Below are 20449 nucleotides of genomic sequence, written 5' to 3'. Positions count from 1 at the left end.
CTTGTTCAGAGTAGGGGTATCGAGGAGCAGAGGACACAGGCTTAAGGTGAAGGGGAAAAGTTTTAATAGGAATCTGAGGGGTCACATTTCCACACAAAGGGTGATGGGTGTATGGAACAAGTTGCCAGAGGAGGTAGCTGAGGCCGGGACTATCCCATCGTTTAAGAACCAGTTAGACAGGTACATGGAAAGGACAGGTTTAGAGGGATATGGACCAAGCGCAGGCAAGTGGGACTAGAGTAGCTGGGACATGTTAGCCGGTGTGGGCAAGTTGGGCCGAAGGGCCTGTTTCCACACTGTATCACTCTATGACCTCCTTGTCATAGAGTCTCCTCTTCAAAAAACTCTGTCAAATCCGTGCGACACGGCTTCCCACACAGAAAGCCACACGTACTATCCATCCATCCATCCATCCATCCATCCATCCAAATGCTGATGGATTCTGGCCATCCCGGTAACTTCCCCACAACTGAGGTCAGCCTGCAGTTCCTTGGCTTGTCCCTGCTGCCTTTCTTAAACAGCGCTGCAACTTACACCATTGGTGGCCACACTGTTCCGGCATCTCACCCGGCACAGCTACTGGCCGTCTCCTCCCTTGTTTCCAACACAGAGGATACACGTGTGCAGGGCCTGTGGAAGCACAGACAGGTTGTGGTGAGTGATGCAGGGTATTGTGAGACCGTGTCTGGGGCAGACTGAGGGGCGAGCAGTTCGGGGAGGGTTTACTGGGGCAACCTGGGTTCTGTGGCATGGTCAAGCTGGAATTGTGCAGTGTTAGAGAGGTGAGGGATGTACAGAGAGCTCAACAGGGTGGAGTGGACAAAGTACTGTGGAACCCTTGCTGTTGGTTTCAAAACCAGAGATTTCTCAGCATTTGAAACTCTTGCTCAAACAAGACTGAATATTTGTACGTCAACATGCGTAGATTCTTGATAAGCAGGAGGGTGAAGGACACCCCAAACAGTCTCTGCGCCAATCTACGTAGCTGTAACAAGATATTCTGCTCTCTGGTATGCTTCCCTTTGCACCACCTGTTGCTCTTCTGTGTGCCGTGATTGTACTCATGTACTGGATCACGATAACACGCACACACACACACACACGCACACACACACGCACACACGCACACACGCACACACGCACACACGCACACACACACACACACACACACGCACACACAAAGTGTTTCACTGTATCTCGGGACACGTGACAATAGTAAACCAACACCAAGGCTCAGATTGCTACAGTGGAATTTGACCTCTCAACAAAAGATGGAAATGAGTAGTACGTGCTCGCTATACCAGCGGAACAGGTTCCCCCGCAACTGTGGCCACGGAGTGTGAGAGAGAGAGAGAGAGAGAGGAGAGAGAAAGGGAGAGGGAGAGACAGAGAGGGAGATAGAGAGACAGAGAGGGAGGGAGAGAGAAGGAGAATGGGAGGAGGATGGGGTAGGAGCGAGAGAGAGAAAGAGATAGATAGAGGCTGAGCTTGTATTCACTGGAATTTAGGATGAGAGGGGATCTTATAGAAACATATACAATTCTTAAAGGATTAGACATGCTAGATGAAGGAAAAATCCCGATGTTAGGGGAGTCCAGAAACATAGGTCACAATTTAAGAATAAGGGGGAGACAATTTAGGACTGAAATGACGAAAAACTTCTTCATCCCATGAGTTGTGAATCTGTGGAATTATTTGCCACCGAAGGCAGTGGAGGCCAATTCACTGGATGTTTTCAAGAGAGTGTTAGATTTAGCTCTTGGGGCTAAAGGAATCAAGGGATATGGGGAGAACGCAGGAACGGGGCACTGATTTTAGATGATCAGCCATGATCATATTGAATGGTTGAATGACCTACTCCTTATTGAAGGGTCGAATGACCTACTCCTGTTTTTCTATGTTTCTACGCTTCTACAGTACAGTCACACTAATCGGTAGCAAGGAAGACAGACGTAATGCTAGCATTTATTTCAAGAGCATGAGAATACAAAAACGGGTACAAATAACGAAAGGCGCTGGGCCCAGGGCAGCCAGACAACAGTCGCTTGTCTTTTTGTTTTGTTTTCACTTTTAATTTCATGTTTTTGTGCACCGTGTGTGTTGTGACTGTTCAGCCGATCAATTTCCCTCCGGGGATGAAGAAAATTTTTATCGTATCGTATCGTAATGCTGAGGCTCTAAAAGACGCTGGTCAGGTCGCATTTGAAGAAATATCAGGAAATGTGTGCAGAGGAGGTTCACTAGAAGTACAGTCACGCACCATGCCCCATTACAGTACAGTCACACAGCAACAGAAAATGGAGAATACATCATTGTTAGTCAGGGGACGTTGACTACGAAGCATATAGAGATAAAATGTAATCTGGATTTGTCTGCCTGCCACTTTTACTTTTCACCTTGCTACCTACCCTAATTTTACACCCCTCTGTCTCTCTGCTCATGCTCCCATCCCCCTGCCACATTAGTTTAAATCCTCCCCGACAGCACTAGCAAACACTCCCCCAAGGACATTGTTTCCATTCCAGCTCAGGTGCAGACCGTCCTGTTTGTAATGGTCTCACATCCCCCAGAACTGGTTCCAATGCCCATGAAATTTGAATCCCTCCCCCTTGCACCATTTTTCAAGCCACGTTTTCATCTGCAATATCCTCCTATTTCTACTCTGACTGGCCCATGGTACTGGTAGTACAGTCACACAGCAACAGAAAATGTAGAATATATCATTGTTAGTCAGGGGAAGTTGACTATGAAGCAAATAGAGATAAAATGTAATCAACGGGACAGTCAGAATAGTTGGGAGAACTAGGATGGGGGAGGGATGGAGAAAACGTGAAAGCAAGGGTTACTTGAACTTGGAGAAGTCAATGTTCAGACCGCTGGGATGCAAGATACCAAACAAAATAGGAAGTGCTGTTCCTCCAGTTTGTGCTGGCATCACTCTGACAATGGAGGAGGCCCAGGACAGAAAGGTCAGTGTCGGAATGGGAGGGGGAGTTAAAGTGCTGAGCAACTGGGAGATCACGTAGATTAAGGTGGACTGAGCGAAGGTGTTCAGCGAAACGATTGCCGAGCCTGCTATATAGGAGTCCACACCTGGAACAGTGGGTGCAGTAGATGAGGTTGGAGGAGGTGCAAGTGAACCTGTGCCTCACCTGAAAGGACTGTCGGGGTCCTTGGACGGAGTCGAGGGGGAGGTGTAGGGACAGGTGTTGCATCTGCTGCAGTTGTAGGGGAAAGTAGACAGTAATCAATAGGTGCAAGAGTAGGCCATTTGGCCCTTCGAGCCAGCACCGCCATTCAATGTGATCATGGCTGATTATCCACAATCAGTACCCCGTTCCTGCCTTCTCCCCATATCCCTTGACTCTGGTATCTTTAAGAGCGATATCTAACTCTCTCTTGAAAGTATCCAGAGAATCCACTGCCCTCTGAGGCAGCGAATTCCACAGATTCACAACACTGTGTGAAAAAGTGTTTCCTCATCTCCGTTCTAAATGGTTTAAACTGTGGCCCCTGGTACCTGGGAAGGGGGTGGTTGGGGTGGGAAGGGACGAGTTAACCAGGCAGTTGTCTGTGCCCGCTGAAGGCCCTGGCAGACACCAGCTCCTTTATTCACTGCTCTCTGTAGCCTGGAAAGGGGCCAGGCATGTTCATACGTTGCTGTGGGAACGGCCCGGCCGGGGAACAAGGGTCAGCTGTTGGAGCCGTGTTTGGTTTTCAGGGCGGGGGCTGCTGGGCTGTGGGAGCGGCGTTGATAGGACAAGATTTAGTGAACAACACGTCTCACCCTACAGTCGACACACGCACTGAAACCCAAAGATCTTTGCTGAAACCTGCCCCACATACACCTGTTACACGAACAAGCAATACCCTGCAGTCCCGCAATCCACACTACAGCCCGCAATCACCACACTGCAATCACCACACTACAGCCCGCAATCACCACTACAATCACCACACTACAATCCCACGGTCGCGGGTGTGTATTTCGTGGTGAGGGCGGGTCCAGGCCACGGACAGGAAGCGCAGCGGCGGCTACACGGAGACGTTACCGGGAGCGGCAGAATCGTAGACCGGGAAGGGAAGGGGAGCTGAGCTGAGCTGAGGAATCGCGGCCAGACCTGGATTCGGAAAAGCGGGAGCAGGAGATTGTGGAGCCGAGCTGGCCGCCCGATCAGGGAGGGGAGCGGAGCGGCACCGGTAACCGTCGCCCCGTCCCCGTCCCCGCCATGACCGACTCGGTTCGGCCCGGTGCCCAGCGGGAGAACAGCTACTTCCACAAGGTTGGTGTGGCCGGGAGCGGGATTGAAGGGTCACCGTGTCGGGCTACCCTGCACTGCACTGCCCTCCTCCATCCTTTATTCTTCAGCCCTGTCCCAGTCTCCCCCACCCCCCCCCTCCCGGTCATCCCCCCCGCCCCCCGCACCTGTCCCCCCCCCCCCCCCCCCCCCCCCCCCGCACCTGCCCCCCCCCCCCCGCACCTGTCCCTGTCCCCCGCCCTGTCCCCCCCCCCCCGCACCTGTCCCCCCCCCCCCGCACCGCACCTGTCCCCCCCCGCACCTGCCACCCCCCCCCCCCGCACCTGCCCCCCCCCCCCCGCACCTGTCCCTGTCCCCCCCACCCCCCCCCCCCCCCCGCTCCCCCACTCCCCCCCCTCGCCTCCTCCCCGCCCCCCGCCACACCCCCACCACCCCCCTCCCCACCCCCCTCCCCCCTCCCCACCCCCCCCCCCCCCCCCCCCCGCACCCCCCCCCCCCCCCCCCCCCCCCCCCCCCCCCCCCCCCCCCCCCCCCCCCCCCCCCCCACCCCCCCCCCGGCCCCCCCCCCCCCCCCCCCCCCCCCCCCCCCGCCCCCCCCCCCCCCCACCCCCCCCCCCCCCCCCCCCCCCCCCCCCCCCACCCCCCCCCCCCCCCCCCCCCCCCCCCCCCCCACCCCCCCCCCCCCCCCCCCCCGACCCCACCCCTGCCCCCCCCCCCCCCCGCACCCCCCCCCCCCCCCCCCCCCCCCCCCCCCCCCCCCCCCCCCCCCCCCCCCCCCCCCCCCCCCCCCCCCCCCCCCCCCCCCCCCGCCACCCCACCCCCCCCCCCCCCCCCCGCACCTGTCCGTGTCCCACCACCCACAGCCCTTCATTCCGCCGGCCGCCCCGTGTTCTCCCAGTCGGGAGGACGTATCTGCGGATCTACCCGCGCCTGTCTCGGGGGCGAAGCTGTTACAGAGCGAGCTGGACTCAGTCAGAGTCACAGGATGTACAGCACGGGAAACGGTCCATTCGGCCCACCTGGTCCAGGCCGACCCAGTTGGTATTTGCCTGCATTTGGCCCACATCCAGCGAACCCTTCCTCTCAGTGTAGCTGCCCAAATGCCTTTAAAAGTCACCATTATATCAGCGTCCACGCTGTACCCTGGCACCTCATTCCCAGTACGTGCTAGAGTTTGAGTGAAACTCTTGCCCCTGAGCTCCCACCTAAATCCAGGTGGGTAAACTGCCTGCCATGTGTAACTGTCTTATGTGCACGTGTTACTGCAGATGTCCCTCACCCTGGGGCCACCCTCCGTCCCATCCAATGTCCCCCCACCGGTAACTTTGCCCGGTCTTTCCTTGGCTCTGAGCTCGGCCGGGCTGGCTGGGTCTGAGTTCCCGACTCCCTGTCAGACGATGCCAGTACCCCGCCCGCTCGCCCGGGACAGCAAGGGCAGGGTTGTGTCACTGATACAAAACAACACCACCGCACCCATATTTGCAGGTCGAGTTTCAGGGAAATGAAAGCATAAATAAAGGCTGTGTTCTTAGCTCAGGACCTTCCTGCCAGGAATCTACCCCCTGCTGGCCCGGGTGGAGGTAGACTGTTCTGCGCTGTCAGATACTGCGCGGTAGCAACACTTCAGCCCACCGAGCCCATTCCGACCAGCACTAGCGCTATCCTATGGGGTCCTACTGCAGTTGTACAGAGCCCTGGTGAGGCTGCACCTGGAGTATTGTGTGCAATTTTAGAAACAGAAAAATAAGTGCAGGAGTAGGTCATTTGGACCTTCGAGCCAGCATCGCCATTCAATATGATCATAGCTGATCATCTAAAATCAGAACCCAGTTCCTGCTTTCCCCCCATATCCCTTGATTCCTTTCGCCCTAAGATCTAAATCTAACTCTCTTGAAAACATCCAGTGAATTGGCCTCCACTACCTTCTGTGGCAGAGAATTCCACAGATTGACATTTCACAAATTCAGATTTCACAAATGCTTTTTCGTCATCACAGTCCTATATTCTTAAACTGTGACCTCTGGTTCTGAACTACTCCAACAATGGGAACACATTGAGCATGTTGAATCCCTTAAAACATTTTATGTGTCTCATCCTTCCAAATTCCAGTGAATACAAGCCCATTCGACCCATCCTTCATCATGCCAGTCCCACCACCCCGGGAATTAACCTGATGAACCTACGGTGCACTTCCTTAATAGCAATAATGTCCTTCCACAAAATAGGAGACCAAAATCACACGTAGTACTGTGCGGTCTCACCAGGGCCCTGTACAACTGTAGGCAGACCTCCTTACTTCTAAACTCAAATCCTCTTACAATGAAGCCCTTAGCTTTCTTCACTGCTTGCTGTACCTGCATGCTTACTTTCAGTGACAGATATAAGGACACACAGGTCTCGTTGCACCTCCACTTTTCCTAACCTGACACCAATCAGATAATAATCTGCCTTCCTGGTCTTGCCACCAAATTGGATAACCTCACAATTATCCACATTATACTGCATCTGTCATGCATCTGCCCACTCACCCAACCTATCCAAGTCACACTGCACCTTGTAGCATCCTCATCGCAGCCCACACTGCCACCCTGCTTTGTGTCATCTGTAAACTTGGAGATGTCACATTTAATTCCCTCGTCTAAATCGTTAATATATATTGTAAATAACTGGGGTCCGTACACCAACTCACTCCCTGCCATTCTGAAAAGGACCCGTTAATTCCTACTCTTTGCTTCCTGTCTGCCAACCAGTTCTGTATCCATGTCAATACCGTACCCCCAATACCATGTGCTCTAATTTTGCGCACTGATCTATTTTGTGGGACCTCGGCTTTTTGAAAGTTCAGACACTGGCTCTCCCTTATCCATTCTACCTGTTACACCTTCAAAAAATTGCAGAAGATTAGTCAAGCATGATTTCCCCTTCATAAATCCATGATGACTTTGACCGATCCTGTCACTGCTTTCCAAATGTGCTGCTATAACATCTTTAAAACCCGACTCAAGCATCTTCCCCACTACTGATTTAAGTCTACACAAAAAAGCTGGATAAACTCAGCGGGTGAAGCAGCATCTATGGAGCGAAGGAAATAGGCAACGTTTCGGGCCAAAACCCTTCTTCAGACGTTTCGGCCCGAAACGTTGCCTATTTCCTTCGTTCCATAGATGCTGCTGCACCCGCTGAGTTTCTCCAGCTTTTTTGTGTACCTTCGATTTTCCAGCATCTGCAGTTCCTTCTTGAACACTGATTTAAGGCTAACTGGTCTCTAAAACCCCATTTTCTCTCCCTCCTTTCTTAAAAAGTGGAGTCACGTTGGCTACCCTCCAGTCCACAGGAACTGATCCAAAGGTCGAGAGAACATTGGAAAATGATCACCAGTGCATCCACGATTCCCTCCCCCACCTTATAACCATATAACCATATAACAATTACAGCACGGAAACAGGCCATCTCGGCCCTACAAGTCCATGCCGAACAAATTTTTTTCCCCTTAGTCCCACCTGCCTGCACTCGTACCATAACCCTCCATTCCCTTCTCATCCATATGCCTATCCAATTTATTTTTAAATGATACCAATGAACCTGGCTCCACCACTTCCACTGGGAGCTCATTCCACACCGCCACCACTCTCTGCGTAAAGAAGTTCCCCCTCATATTACCCCTAAACTTCTGTTCCTTAATTCTGAAGTCATGTCCTCTTGTTTGAATCTTCCCTATTCTCAAAGGGAAAAGCTTGTCCACATCAACTCTGTCTATCCCTCTCATCATTTTAAAGACCTCTATCAGGTCCCCCTTAACCTTCTGCGCTCCAGAGAATAAAGACCTAACTTATTCAACCTATCTCTGTAACTTAGTTGTTGAAACCCAGGCAACATTCTAGTAAATCTCCTCTGTACTCTTTCTATTTTGTTGACATCCTTCCTATAATTTGGCGACCAAAATTGTACCCCATACTCCAGATTTGGTCTCACCAATGCCTTGTACAATTTTAACATTACATCCCAGCTTCTATACTCAATGCTCTGATTTATAAAGGCTAGCATACCAAAAGCTTTCTTTACCACCCTATCTATATGAGATTCCACCTTCAAGGAACTATGCACGGTTATACCCAGATCCCTCTGTTCAACTGTATTCTTCGATTCCCTACCATTTACCATGTACGTCCTATTTTGATTTGTCCCTTAAGCCCAATCCCCGTGGCTCCAGGCACCCCTATGGTGGGAACAGGCTCCGGCTGTCTACGCTGCCTGTCACCCCTAAGCCTCCTCCACTGCAGGTTCAGCAGCCTGTCCCGTCTCTCCCCATAACAAAGGGGACTCCGTTGAACAAAGGGGAGTCAGTTGAACAGAGGGGACTATGGAGCTAAGAGGGAGGAGCTGGCCAAAGGTGACTGGAAAGATACCCCAGCAGGGATGACAGTGGAACAACAATGGCAGGTATTTCTGGGAATAATACAGAAGGTGCAGGATCACTTAATTCCAAAGAGGAAGAAAGATTCCAAGGGGAGTAAGGGGCGACCATTGGCTGACTAGGGAAGTCAGGGACAGTATAAAAATAAAAGAGAAGAAGTATAACATAGCAAAGATGAGCGGGAAGCCAGAGGATTGGGACACTCTTATAGAGCAACAGAAGATAACTAAAAAGGCAATACGGGGAGAAAAAATGAGGTACGAAGGTAAGCTTGCCAAGAATATAAAGGAGAATAGTAAAAGCTTCTTTAGGTATGTGAAGAGGAAAACATTAGTTAGACCAAAGTTGGACCCTTGAAGACTGAAACAGGTGAATTTATTATGAGGAACAAGGACATGGCAGACGAGTTGAACAGGTACTTTGGATCTGTCTTCACTAAGGAAAACACAAACAATCTCCTGATGTACTAGTGGCCAGAGGATCTAGGGTAACGGAGGAACTGAAGGAAATTCCCATCAGGCAGGAAATGGTGTTGAATAGACTGATGGGACTGAAGGCTGATAAATCTCCAGGGCCTGATGGGCTGCCTCCCAGGGTATTTAAGGAAGTGGCTCTAGAAATTGTGGACGCATTGTTGATCATTTTCCAATGTTCTATAGATTCCGGATCAGTTCCTGTGGATTGGAGGGTAGCTAATGTTATCCCACTTTTTAAGAAAGGCGGGAGAGAGAAAATAGGGAATTATTGACCAGTTAGCCTGACATCGGTAGTGGAGAAGATGCTGGAGTCAATTATAAAAGATGAAATAGCGGCACATTTGGATAGCAGTAACAGGATCGGTCCAAGTCAGCATGGATTTACGAAGGGGAAATCGTGCTTAACTAATCTTCTGGAATTTTTTTGAGGATGCAACTAGGAAAATGGACAAAGGAGAGCCAGTGGATGTAGTGTACCTGGACTTTCAGAAAGCATTTGATAAGGTCCCATATTAGTGGGCAAAATCAGGGCACATGGTATTGGGGGTAGAGTGGTGACATGGATAGAAAATTGGTTGGCAGACATGAAACAAAAAGTAGAGATTCACGGGTCACTTTCAGAATGGCAGGCAGTGACTAGTGGGGTACCGCAAGGCTCGGTGCTGGGACCGCAGCTATTAATGATTTAGATGAAGGGATTACAAGTAACATTAGCAAATTTGCAGATGACACAAAGCTGGGTGGCAGTGAACTATGACGAGGATGCTATAAGAATGCAGGGTGACTTGGACAGGTTGGGGGCGTGGGCAGATGCAGTTTACTTTGGTAGCAAAAACAGGAAGGCAGATTATTATCTAAATGGTGTGAAGTTGGGAAAAGGAAGTACAACGGGATCTGGGGGTCCTTGTTAATCAGTCAATGAAAGTAAGCATGCAGATACAGCAGGCAGTGAAGAAAGCAAATGTCATGTTGGCCTTCATAACAAGAAGAGTTGAGTATAGGAGCAAGGAGGTCCTTCTGCAGTTGTACAGGGCCCTAGTGAGACCACACATGCTGAGAGAATGGAGCGGCTGGGTTTGTATACTCTGGAGTTTAGAAGGATGAAAGGGAATAATTGAAACAGATGAGATTATTTAGGGTTTGGACACACTAGAGGCAGGAAACATGTTCCCGATGTTGGGGGAGTCCAGAACTAGGGGCCACCGTTTAAGAATAAGGAGTAAGCCATTTAGAACGGAGATGAGTAAACACTTTTTCTCACAGAGAGTGGTGAGTCTGCGGAATTCTCTGCCTCAGAGGGCGGTGGAAGCCGGTTCTCTGGAAACTTTCAAGAGAGAGCTAGATAGGGCTCTTAAAAATAGCGGAGTCATGGGATATGGGGAGAAGGCAGGAACGGGGTACTGATTGGGGATGATCAGCCATGATCACATTGAATGGCAGTGCTGGCTTGAAGGGCCGAATGGCCTCCTCCTGCACCTATTGTCTATTGTCTAAGCAAACCCCACCGTGCCTGAAGCACAGCGCTGCATCTCCCCTGCTCCCTACACACGCTGCCCACAACTGCACTCCATGGTCCTACTGGCCCTGTGCATGTCCCTCACTGTGGCCTCCAGTCCCGGCAGCTCTGGCGATCGTCGTAGATTGTCTGTGGCCTTGTCGCAGGTGAGGGGGAGTGTGTTGAATTTAGTACTTTATACTTGTGTGAGGGGAGAATGTGACCCCCCACCTTCTACAATGGACACCCTCTCACTTTGTCCCCTCACCCTGCTCGGTGTGGGAGGGGGAGGTGTTGACCCCCAGGTGTGGGGGAGTGTGACCTGTTGCTGACCCCACTGTAAGGCCAGGGACCCTCTCACTTTGTCCCCACATCCGGCGGGGGGCGGGGGGGGGGGGTCTATGCCGGAGGGGTCATGGTGGAAGTGGGGTTGGGGGGCTACTAACTGTGCCGGTGTTCCACAGGGCTGCAACCCGTACGCACAGACTGGCCGCAGCAAGCTACAGACTCATCGCGTCTCGCTCAATCAGCAAATCATCAAAGCCATGCGGCTCCGGGCCGGGGCCGAGAACCTGCTGCGGTAAGTTACACGCTCATGTGATGGGAGCAGAATCAGGCCATTTGGCCCATCAAGCATACTCCCTCCTAACCCCACTCTCCTGCCTTCTCCCCATAACTCCTGACACCTGTACTAATACAAATCTGTCTATCGCTACCTGAAAAATAGCCACACACTTGGCCTCTACAGCCTTCTATGGCAAAGAATTCCACAGATTCACCACCTTCTGACTAAATAAATTCTTTGTGGCTAGTGGTGGGATCCCGTTGGAGGCGACAAAAATGTCAGTGGATTACGTGCTGTATGCGATGGCTGATTGGGTGAAAGGTGAGGACTCTAGAGACTGTCTCTGTTGCGACTGGGCGGAGCTGCGGGATACGGAGGAGATGCTAGTCAGGGCCTCACTTATGATGGAAGAGGGTAACCTAAAGAATGAGAACATCTTCGATGTCCTGGTGTGGAACACCTCATCTTGGGCATAAAGGCAGCGTAGACAAAGGAATTGGAGTAGGGGATCGAGTCTTTACAGGAAGCAGGGTAGGAAGTCTAGATAGCTGCGGGAGTCAATACTGTTTGGGAATTCTGCACCATCACTCCCAAGTTCCTTTGCATCTCTGATGTCTGGATTCTCTCCGCATTTTGAAAATGGTCTATGCCTTTATTGCTATTACCAAAATACATGACCCCACACTTTGCTACACAATATTCCAATTGCCACTTCTCTGTCCACTCTCCCAACTTGTCCGAGTCCTTCTGCAGAGTTCTTTCTTTCCCTAGACTACCTGCCCGTCCACCTATTTCATATCATTCGCAAACTTGGCCACAAAGCCTCCAATCCCCTCGTCCAAATCATTAATATACAACATGAGGAGTAGCGGCCCCAGCACCGACCCCTGCGGAACTCCGCTAGTCACTGGCAGCCCTTTATTGTCACTCTTTGCCTTCTGCATCCAACCAACCTGATATCCAGGCTAGTACCTGCCCCGTGGGCTCTCACCTTCAGCAGCTTCATGTGGGGTATCGTATCAAAGGCCTTCAAAGATTCTAGAGAAAAAAACATCCACTGACTCATCTTTGTCTGTCCTATTATTGACTTCCTCAAAGAATGTCAACAGGTTGATCAGGCAAGATGTCTGCTTGGGATGCTGACTATGCTGATGTTGGCCAATGTTAGCGTGTGCTTGTAAATACTCACAAACCTCAGCCTTTATACTGCAGAGAGGCTTATCAACCAGTGAAGTCAGGCTAACCTGTATGTACCGTTGTGTACACTCTTCCACCTCACTCCCTTCTGGAACAGTGTAGTCCCCCCCAACCCTCCCTTCTGCAACAGTGTCTGACCCTGCATCTGTCCCATTTGTAACTGTGTCTGCCCGTCTGTACTCGTGCCAGACTGTCTGTCTCTGTCCCTCCCCGTCCCCATCCTGGTCTGTCTGAATCTGTTCCTGCATCTGCTCCCCTCTTGTCTGCCTGTCTGTCTGTCCTCACCTGACTGACTGTGTCTGCACCAGTGCCAGACTGTCTGTCTGTATCTGCACCAGTGCCAGACTGTCTGTCTGTCTGTCTGTCTGTCTGCAGCAGTACCAGCCAACCAGTCAGGCACTATCTGTGGCAGAGTCCACTCTCCGTTAGGGATCAGGGTCCCCCTTGGCACGGGGGGTGGGTCATCCCTCCTCCCCCCCCCCCCCCCCCCCCCCCCAACCCCCTGGCCCCTTCACTGGAGCAACATCAGGTCTCCAAACAAAACCTACCCTACACATCTTTAAACTTACCACCTGAGCTATAACCTCGACTCTTTGACATTTCCACTCTGGATAAAGGTTTTGACTGTCTACCCTATCTCTGCACCGTCGTTTTATACAATTCTGTTTAAGTCCAACGCTCCAGAGAAAACCATCCAAGTTTGTGCAACCTCTCCCTGTAGCTAGAACCCTCTAATCTAAGCATCATTAGGTAAACGTCCTGCACCCTTTCTAAAGCCTCCACATCCACCCTGTAATGGGGTGAGCAGAACTGCACACATTACACCAAATGCAGCCGAAACAAAGTGTGTCAGAGCTACACCATGACTACCTGCCTCTGGCACTCAATGAAGACAAGCACACTGTACACGGTCTTCACTGCTCTTCATCCCTGCCAGGGTCCAGGGGAGATGGGGATCAATCTTTGGGGGTCAGTGTGGGTCTGATCTCTCCTCCCCCCCCCCCCCCAGGGTCACGGACAACACGCGGGTGCGGGAGGTAGTGCTGCTGGAGCTCAGCTTCGTCAACTCCAACCTGCAGCTGCTGCGTGAGGAGCTGGAGACGGTCAACGGGTCGGTGCAGGTGTACCAGGGGGAGCAGTGAGTACGGGGGAGGGGCGGGGGGGGGGGTGGGGACATGGAGGGGGGGGGTGGGACATGGAGGGGGGGCATGGAGGGGACATGGGACATGGAGGGGGGGTGGGACATGGAGGGGGGGGCATGGACGGGGGGTGGGACGTGGAGGGGGGGTGGGACGTGGAGGGGGGTGGGACGTGGAGGGGGGTGGGACGTGGAGGGTGGGTGGAGGAGGGAAGGTCTGGCAGTGACGGGGCGGGGTGTATAGGCTGACGGGTTGGTGATGCTGTCCATGGGCTGAGCTGCCTGGAGACCCCGGCGGGGGCTGCGCTGGAGTGACCGTTTCCCTCTCGCCACCACAGGGATAGTCTGTGCTTCCCCCTCATCCCACTGGGGCTGAAGGAGACCAAGGAGGTGGACTTCCTGCTGCCATTCAAGGTGAGGTTGGGGGGGGGGGAGGATGGAGTGATTGGATGCCGGGCAGGGGGAGAGTTGGGGTTGGGGCTGGGAGGGTGGGGGGTAGTTGGATGGGTACCTGTTTGGGGATGGGAGGGGGTAGCTGTGGGGGGAGGGGAGTAGCTGGGAGGGGGGGGGGGTAGTTGGATGGGTACCTGTATGGGGATGGGAAGGCTCTGGTGGGGCAGCTGTGGGGGCAGTGACTGGAGTTGGGGTTGGAGAATGGCCATGGGTTGAGGGTGACTAGGGCCAGCATCAGGGGGGTTGAGGCCGGGGGGGGAGTGGGGGAGGGGCTGGGTGAGTTTCTCGGTACTATGGGTGGGTTTGGGATTGTGGCCACCCCCATTGTGCGTCTGTGTAACTGCCTTCCCCCCCCCCCCCCCCCCCCCCCTGCCCCCCCCCCCCCCCCCCCCAGGACTTTATCCAGGAGCACTACAGCGAGAGTCCTGCCCTGTATGAGGAGCAGATCCTGGACCTGATGGACCTGCGGCAGGTGAGCGTGGGGGCAGTGGGCGGGGTGGGGTGAGTGGGCAGGGAGGCAGGTGAGTGTGGGGTGCGGGGGCAGGAGGTGGTTGGGCTGGTGGGAGGCCGGTAGGGGGTGGTGTGAGGGTGTGGCTGGGCCATGTGGGAAGGGGGCAGGGGTCGGGGGAGGTTTTGTTGTGTTTGTGTTGCCCCAAACCCCTTCTCCCTGCCATAAACAGTAACGGGCCCAGCACAAACCCTGAGTCACACCACTAGTCACAGGCCTCCAATCCAAGAAACAACTTTCCACCGTCACCCTCTGCTTCCTTCCATGGAGCCAATTTTCCATGCATTCAGCTACCTCCCCTTGATCCCATGCGATCTAACCTTCCAAATCAGCCTACCATTCGGAACCTTGTTGAATGCTTTACTGAAATCCATGTACACAACATCTACAGCTCTGCCCTCATCGACCTTTTTGGTCACGTCTTCAAAAAACTCTAATCATGAACTTGTCTATCTCTGCCTTAAAAATATCCACTGACATCCTCTGTGGCAAAGAGATCCACAGATTAACTACCCTCTGACTAAATAAGTTCCTCCTCACTTCCTTTGCTGTCCTGGCCCCTGGCTGGCACCAGGGAGGCAAGGCAGCACACCATTCTGGTGTCTCGACCGCTGCTGCAGAATCTCCTGTCCACGCCTCTAATTAACCATATAACAATTACAGCACGGAAACAGGCCATCTCGGCCCTACAAGTCCGTGCCGAACAACTTTTCTCCCTTAGTCCCACCTGCCTGCACTCATACCATAACCCTCCATTCCCTTCTCATCCATATGCCTATCCAATTTATTTTTAAATTATACCAACGAACCTGCCTCCACCACTTCCACTGGAAGCTCATTCCACACCGCTACCACTCTCTGAGTAAAGAAGTTCCCCCTCATGTTACCCCTAAACTTCTGTCCCTTAATTCTGAAGTCATGTCCTCTTGTTTGAATCTTCCTTATTCTCAAAGGGAAAAGCTTGTCCACATCAACTCTGTCTATCCCTCTCATCATTTTAAAGACCTCTATCAAGTCCCCCCTCAACCTTCTGCGCTCCAGAGAATAAAGACCTAACTTATTCAACCTTTCTCTGTAACTTAGTTGTTGAAACCCAGGCAACATTCTAGTAAATCTCCTCTGTACTCTCTCTATTTTGTTGACATCCTTCCTATAATTGGGCGACCAAAATTGTACACCATACTCCAGATTTGGTCTCACCAATACCTTGTACAATTTTAACATTACATCCCAGCTTCTATACTCAATGCTCTGATTTATAAAGGCTAGCATACCAAAAGCTTTCTTTACCACCCTATCTATATGAGATTCCACCTTCAAGGAACTGTGCACGGTTATTCCCAGATCCCTCTGTTCAACTGTATTCTTCAATTCCCTACCATTTACCATGTACGTCCTATTTTGATTTGTCCTGCCACTTATTTATCGAGTCACCCACCACTTTATCGAGTCACCCACCACTATGGTTCTTCCCTGTTGAGCCTCAGTGCCAGCATTGGAGTCACAGCCCTGCCTGCTACTCGAAGTTTCGTCCATCCCAAGAGGTGTATGTGATCTGAGGAGGTGCAGCCACTGGGGTCTCCTGCACTCCACATTTAATTCCCTTCCTCGTTGTCACCCTTTGTGTGATCACCTCGCTGTAGGTCCTGTCCAGAAAGCTCTCGTTTTCCCGGATGGTCCTGAGCAAAGATACTATAGCAGAGCAAGATAGTCCACTCCGCGAAAAAGCCGTAGTAGGTGATGGGTAATCTTCACCGCCATTTCCGTAAACCGGCTTCCGCCATGGCATCCTCAAATCGAATCGGTGGCATTTCTGGACAAAAGGAATAGGTGACATTTCGGGTCGAGACCCTTCTTCAGACTGAGTCAGAGGAAAGAGGAACTCATGCCATCCTCCCCTCCGCTTCCCTCTAACATGGACACAGAATGATCGTCGGGCCCCTTTTTTTGTTAAACATCTATATCCTTCGGGTGTTTAAAAAAAAAAAAAATTCCCCCTTACCATTTCCGTACTTTTTCGTTAGCTGCCATGACCCCTTTGATGTCATCCTTCGTCCTGCTCCTGGCCTCGACCCGCACCGAACTGCCAGACATGCTGTATGTGTGTTTGTGCATTTGTTTGGCGGAGTCTGAGGGGAGCAAGCGAACGCGCGGACAGACGGACAAAAGCAACGATCATAGAGCGGAATAGGTGACATTTCCGGTCAAGACCCTTCTTCAGACTGAGTCAGGGGAAAGAGGAACAAGAGATATAGACTGTACTAAGGACAAATGAATGGAAGATATGCCTATATCTTCCCTTTCCCTTAACTGTCTGAAGAAGACCAGCCGACACGAAATATCACCTATTCCTTTTCTCCAGAGATTCTGCCTGATCTGCTGATTTACTCCAGCCTTTTGTGTCTGTCTTCGGTTTAAACCAAAGATCATAGACGGCTCTATAATCTTTGGTTTAAACCAGCATCTGCAGTTCATCCCTGTACAAGGTATGTGCCATTTTTGTGTGTATTAGCGTGTGTCCAGTCAGGTTTGGCTTCCAGTCAGATTAACATTTGCGCAAGTTTCCACACACCACACACACACACACACACACACACACACACACACACACACACACACACACACACACACACACACACACACACACACACACACACACACACACACACACACACACACACACACACACACACACACACACACACACACACACACAAATAGTGACCAAGGCGGTGCTGACAGTGATGGGGGAGATTGATCAGTGTTTACTGCATTTAAAAATAAAAAAATAAAAAAACATTTTACACCACACAAACTGTTCCCCTGCAACGCTGATTACACTGTGAGAGGCATAACTGAAGATGGGTCGTGTTTACTGAAATGGCGGAAGTTACGCTCCGTAGCGTACTACACGTCAGTCTATTGGACATGGCAGGAGTGGTGTATCTTGCTCCGCTGTAGAATCTTTGGTCCTAAGGTCATCCAGCTGTGTGTGTGTGTGTGTGTGTGTGTTCCAGGCGACGCGGACACCGAGGCGCAGTGTGGCGGGTGTGGAGCTGCTCACCTCGTACTACAGGCAGCTCACCCCCCTGGAGAGCCGCTTCTTCCCCGGGGGCCGACATCCCCACCTCTTCTTCACCTGGTGAGTTACCCGCACCCCACCCCTTAACCTGGTGAGTCTCGCTCCCCCCCTGCCACCCCCCTCCCCCCCACCGCTCAGGACACGGGGAGAGTAGCGGGGGGGGGGGGAGTTGGGGACAGGGGAGGGGGTGGAGAGAGCAGTGGGGGGGGGGAGAGGAGTGGGGGGGGGGGAGAGGAGTGGGGGGGGGGAGTTGGGGACAGGGGAGGGGGCGGAGAGAGGAGGGGGTGGGGGGGAAGAGGAGCGGGGAGGGGAGCGGAAGGGAACAGGGACGTGTGGGGGCAGGAGAGGAGGAGTGAGGGTGGGGACAGGGACGTGGGACGGGGAGCTGGTGTGGGGGTGGGGATCCCCAGCCTGCGGTCTCTGACCCCCCCCCCCCCCGTCCCGTTGCAGGTACGACTCTCTGACGGGGCTGCCGGTGTGCCAGCCGCACCTGTCGCTGGAGAAGGCCAGTGTGCTCTTCAACATGGCCGCCCTCTACACCCCAAAACGGGCCCCGCACTGACCGCCGCAGCCCCGCTGGCCTCCGTGCCGCCGCCATCGCCTTCCGCAGCGCCGCAGGTCAGCAATGCCATCCGCACCAACACCTCGCACCAAAATTGCTCCTCTGTGACCCCCCCCCCGTGCTGTGTTGCATGGCTGCAGTGACCCCCCCCCCCCCGTGCTGTGTTGCATTGCTGCAGTGACTCCCCCCCCCCCCCCGTGCTGTGTTGCATGGCTGCAGTGATTCCCCCCCCGTGCTGTGTTACATGGCTGCAGTGACCCCCCCCCCGTGCTGTGTTACATGGCTGCAGTGACTCCCCCCTCGTGCTGTGTTGCATGGCTGCAGTGACCCCCCCCCCCGTGCTGTGTTGCAGGGCTGCAGTGACCCCCCCCCCCATGCTGTGTTGCAGGGCTGCAGTGACCCCCCCCCCCCCCTGTGTGTTGCATGGCTGCAGTGACCCCCCCCCCGTGCCCCCCCCCCCCCCCCCCCTCGTGCTGTGTTACATGGCTGCAGTGACACCCCCCCCCCCCCCCCCCCCCGTGCTGTGTTGCATGGCTGCAGTGACACCCCCCCCCCCCCCGTGCTGTGTTGCAGGGCTGCAGTGACGACCCCCCCCCCCCCCATGCTGTGTTACATGGCTGCAGTGACCCCCCCCCGTGCTGTGTTGCAGGGCTGCAGTGACCCCCCCCCCCCCCCCCCCCATGTGTTACATGGCTGCAGTGACCCCCCCCCCCCCGTGCTGTGTTGCATGGCTGCAGTGACCCCCCCCCCCCGTGCTGTGTTGCATTGCTGCAGTGACTCCCCCCCCCCGTGCTGTGTGTTGCATGGCTGCAGTGACCCCCCCCCCCCCCTCGTGCTGTGTTTGCATGGCTGCAGTGACCCCCCCCCCCCCCCCATGCTGTGTTGCATGGCTGCAGTGACCCCCCCCCCCCCCATGCTGTGTTGCATGGCTGCAGTGACCCCCCCCCCCCCCTGCTGTGTTGCATGGCTGCAGTGACCCCCCCCCCCCCCGTGCTGTGTTGCAGGGCTGCAGTGACACCCCCCCCCCCCGTGCTGTGTTGCATTGCTGCAGTGACCCCCCCCCCGTGCTGTGTTGCATTGCTGCAGTGACCCCTCCCACCCCCCCGTGCTGTGTTACAGGGCTGCTGTCGGAGCTGCGTGAGACCTACACACCATGTGCCGAGCTTTGACCTGAGCCCCGCAGTACAGGGCGTGCTGCTGCACCTGCTGCTGGCACAGGCCCGAGAATGCAGCTTTGAGGAGATGGTGCTGGCAGGAACCGCCAACAGGGTCAGCAGCCTCCTGCGGCTGGCCCAGGAGGCTGCACAGGTGGGTGCAGGACGGGCTGCACTGGTGGGTGCGGGGGGAGGGGGGGCTGCACTGGTGGGTGCTGGGGCTGTGGCGGGTGGGGGGGTGTGAGGGGGTATGTGGTATGTGGTACTGAGGGAGCTCCACACAAGGAGGGGCAAGGGTCTCGGCAGCTGTCGGACACCCTTCACCGGGGTGGAGGGAGGGAAGGGGAAGGTCTGGTGACGGAGGGGGGGTGTGGGGGGTCTGGGAGGGGGAGTGTGGGTCCGGTGGGAGGGGGGGTGTGGGTCCGGTGTGGGAGGGGGGTGTGGGTCCGGTGTGGGGAGGGGGTGTGGGTCCGGTGGGGAGGGGGGTGTGGGTCCGGTGTGGGAGGGGGGTGTGGGAGGGGATGTGTAGGGGGTCTGTGGGCAGATGCTGACGGGGGGTGTGTGTCCACAGCTGTCTGACACCTACACGGGGGTGGAGCTGAGCTCGGGCCAGGCTGCGGTGCAGAGCCACGTCCCCCCGGCCTGGAGACACACGGTGCAGGTGAAGCTGCAGCACTACCGCGGCCTGGCGCATTTACCTCGTGTCCATCGCCCTGATCGACCATCGGCGTGAGTACCGACCGGGGGGGAGGAGGGGGAGAGAGGTCGCATGGAGGGAAAACAGGTGGGGAGGGGGTGGAATTACAGTGGGGGTGGGGACGTGAGCGATTGGGGAGTGTCGCAGGTGTGAGAGGGGTGGGGGGTCAGTGTCGGGGGTGTGTGGGTGTGGGTGTGGGGGGGGGGGAGGTGCTGTGTCGGGGGGTGTGGGTTTGGGGGTGGGGGGGTGCTTTGCGGGGGGTGTGGGGGTGGGGAGGGCTTTTGGGGGGGTGTCGGGGGGTGTGGGGAGGGGGCTGGGGGTTCAGTGGCGGTGGGGACGTGACTAACACTCCACTCCCACAGTGGGCCCGTTGGATGATGTGGATCAGCAGGAGCAGGCGTTGACGGGTTTGTACGACCAGATGCCCAACCAGCTGCACCCCCTCACCC

The 20449-nt window shown here is 54.4% G+C and overlaps 1 protein-coding gene across 1 annotated transcript in view; it reads left to right on the top strand.

Annotated features, from left to right (window-relative positions):
* Positions 1-3703: 3703 nt before the first annotated feature.
* LOC129715060 (rhophilin-2-A-like) overlaps positions 3704-20449 on the top strand; it is a 24584-nt gene continuing 7838 nt past the window's right edge. Inside the window, 13 exon segments of the mRNA XM_055664902.1 lie at positions 3704-4283; positions 11109-11224; positions 13416-13544; positions 13883-13958; positions 14392-14469; positions 17523-17647; positions 18038-18128; positions 18130-18205; positions 19269-19300; positions 19302-19457; positions 19875-19997; positions 19999-20032; positions 20363-20449. The exon segment at positions 20363-20449 is cut by the window's right edge and continues 33 nt beyond it. Of these exon segments, the coding sequence (XP_055520877.1) occupies positions 4230-4283; positions 11109-11224; positions 13416-13544; positions 13883-13958; positions 14392-14469; positions 17523-17647; positions 18038-18128; positions 18130-18205; positions 19269-19300; positions 19302-19457; positions 19875-19997; positions 19999-20032; positions 20363-20449 (1177 nt within the window). The 5' untranslated portion in view covers positions 3704-4229.

The sequence above is a fragment of the Leucoraja erinacea genome, chromosome 50 (genome assembly GCF_028641065.1).
Source record: "Leucoraja erinacea ecotype New England chromosome 50, Leri_hhj_1, whole genome shotgun sequence".
Lineage (NCBI taxonomy): Eukaryota > Metazoa > Chordata > Chondrichthyes > Rajiformes > Rajidae > Leucoraja > Leucoraja erinaceus.
Note: the sequence above shows the minus strand (reverse complement) of the source record. Positions and strands in the feature narration are given on the sequence as shown.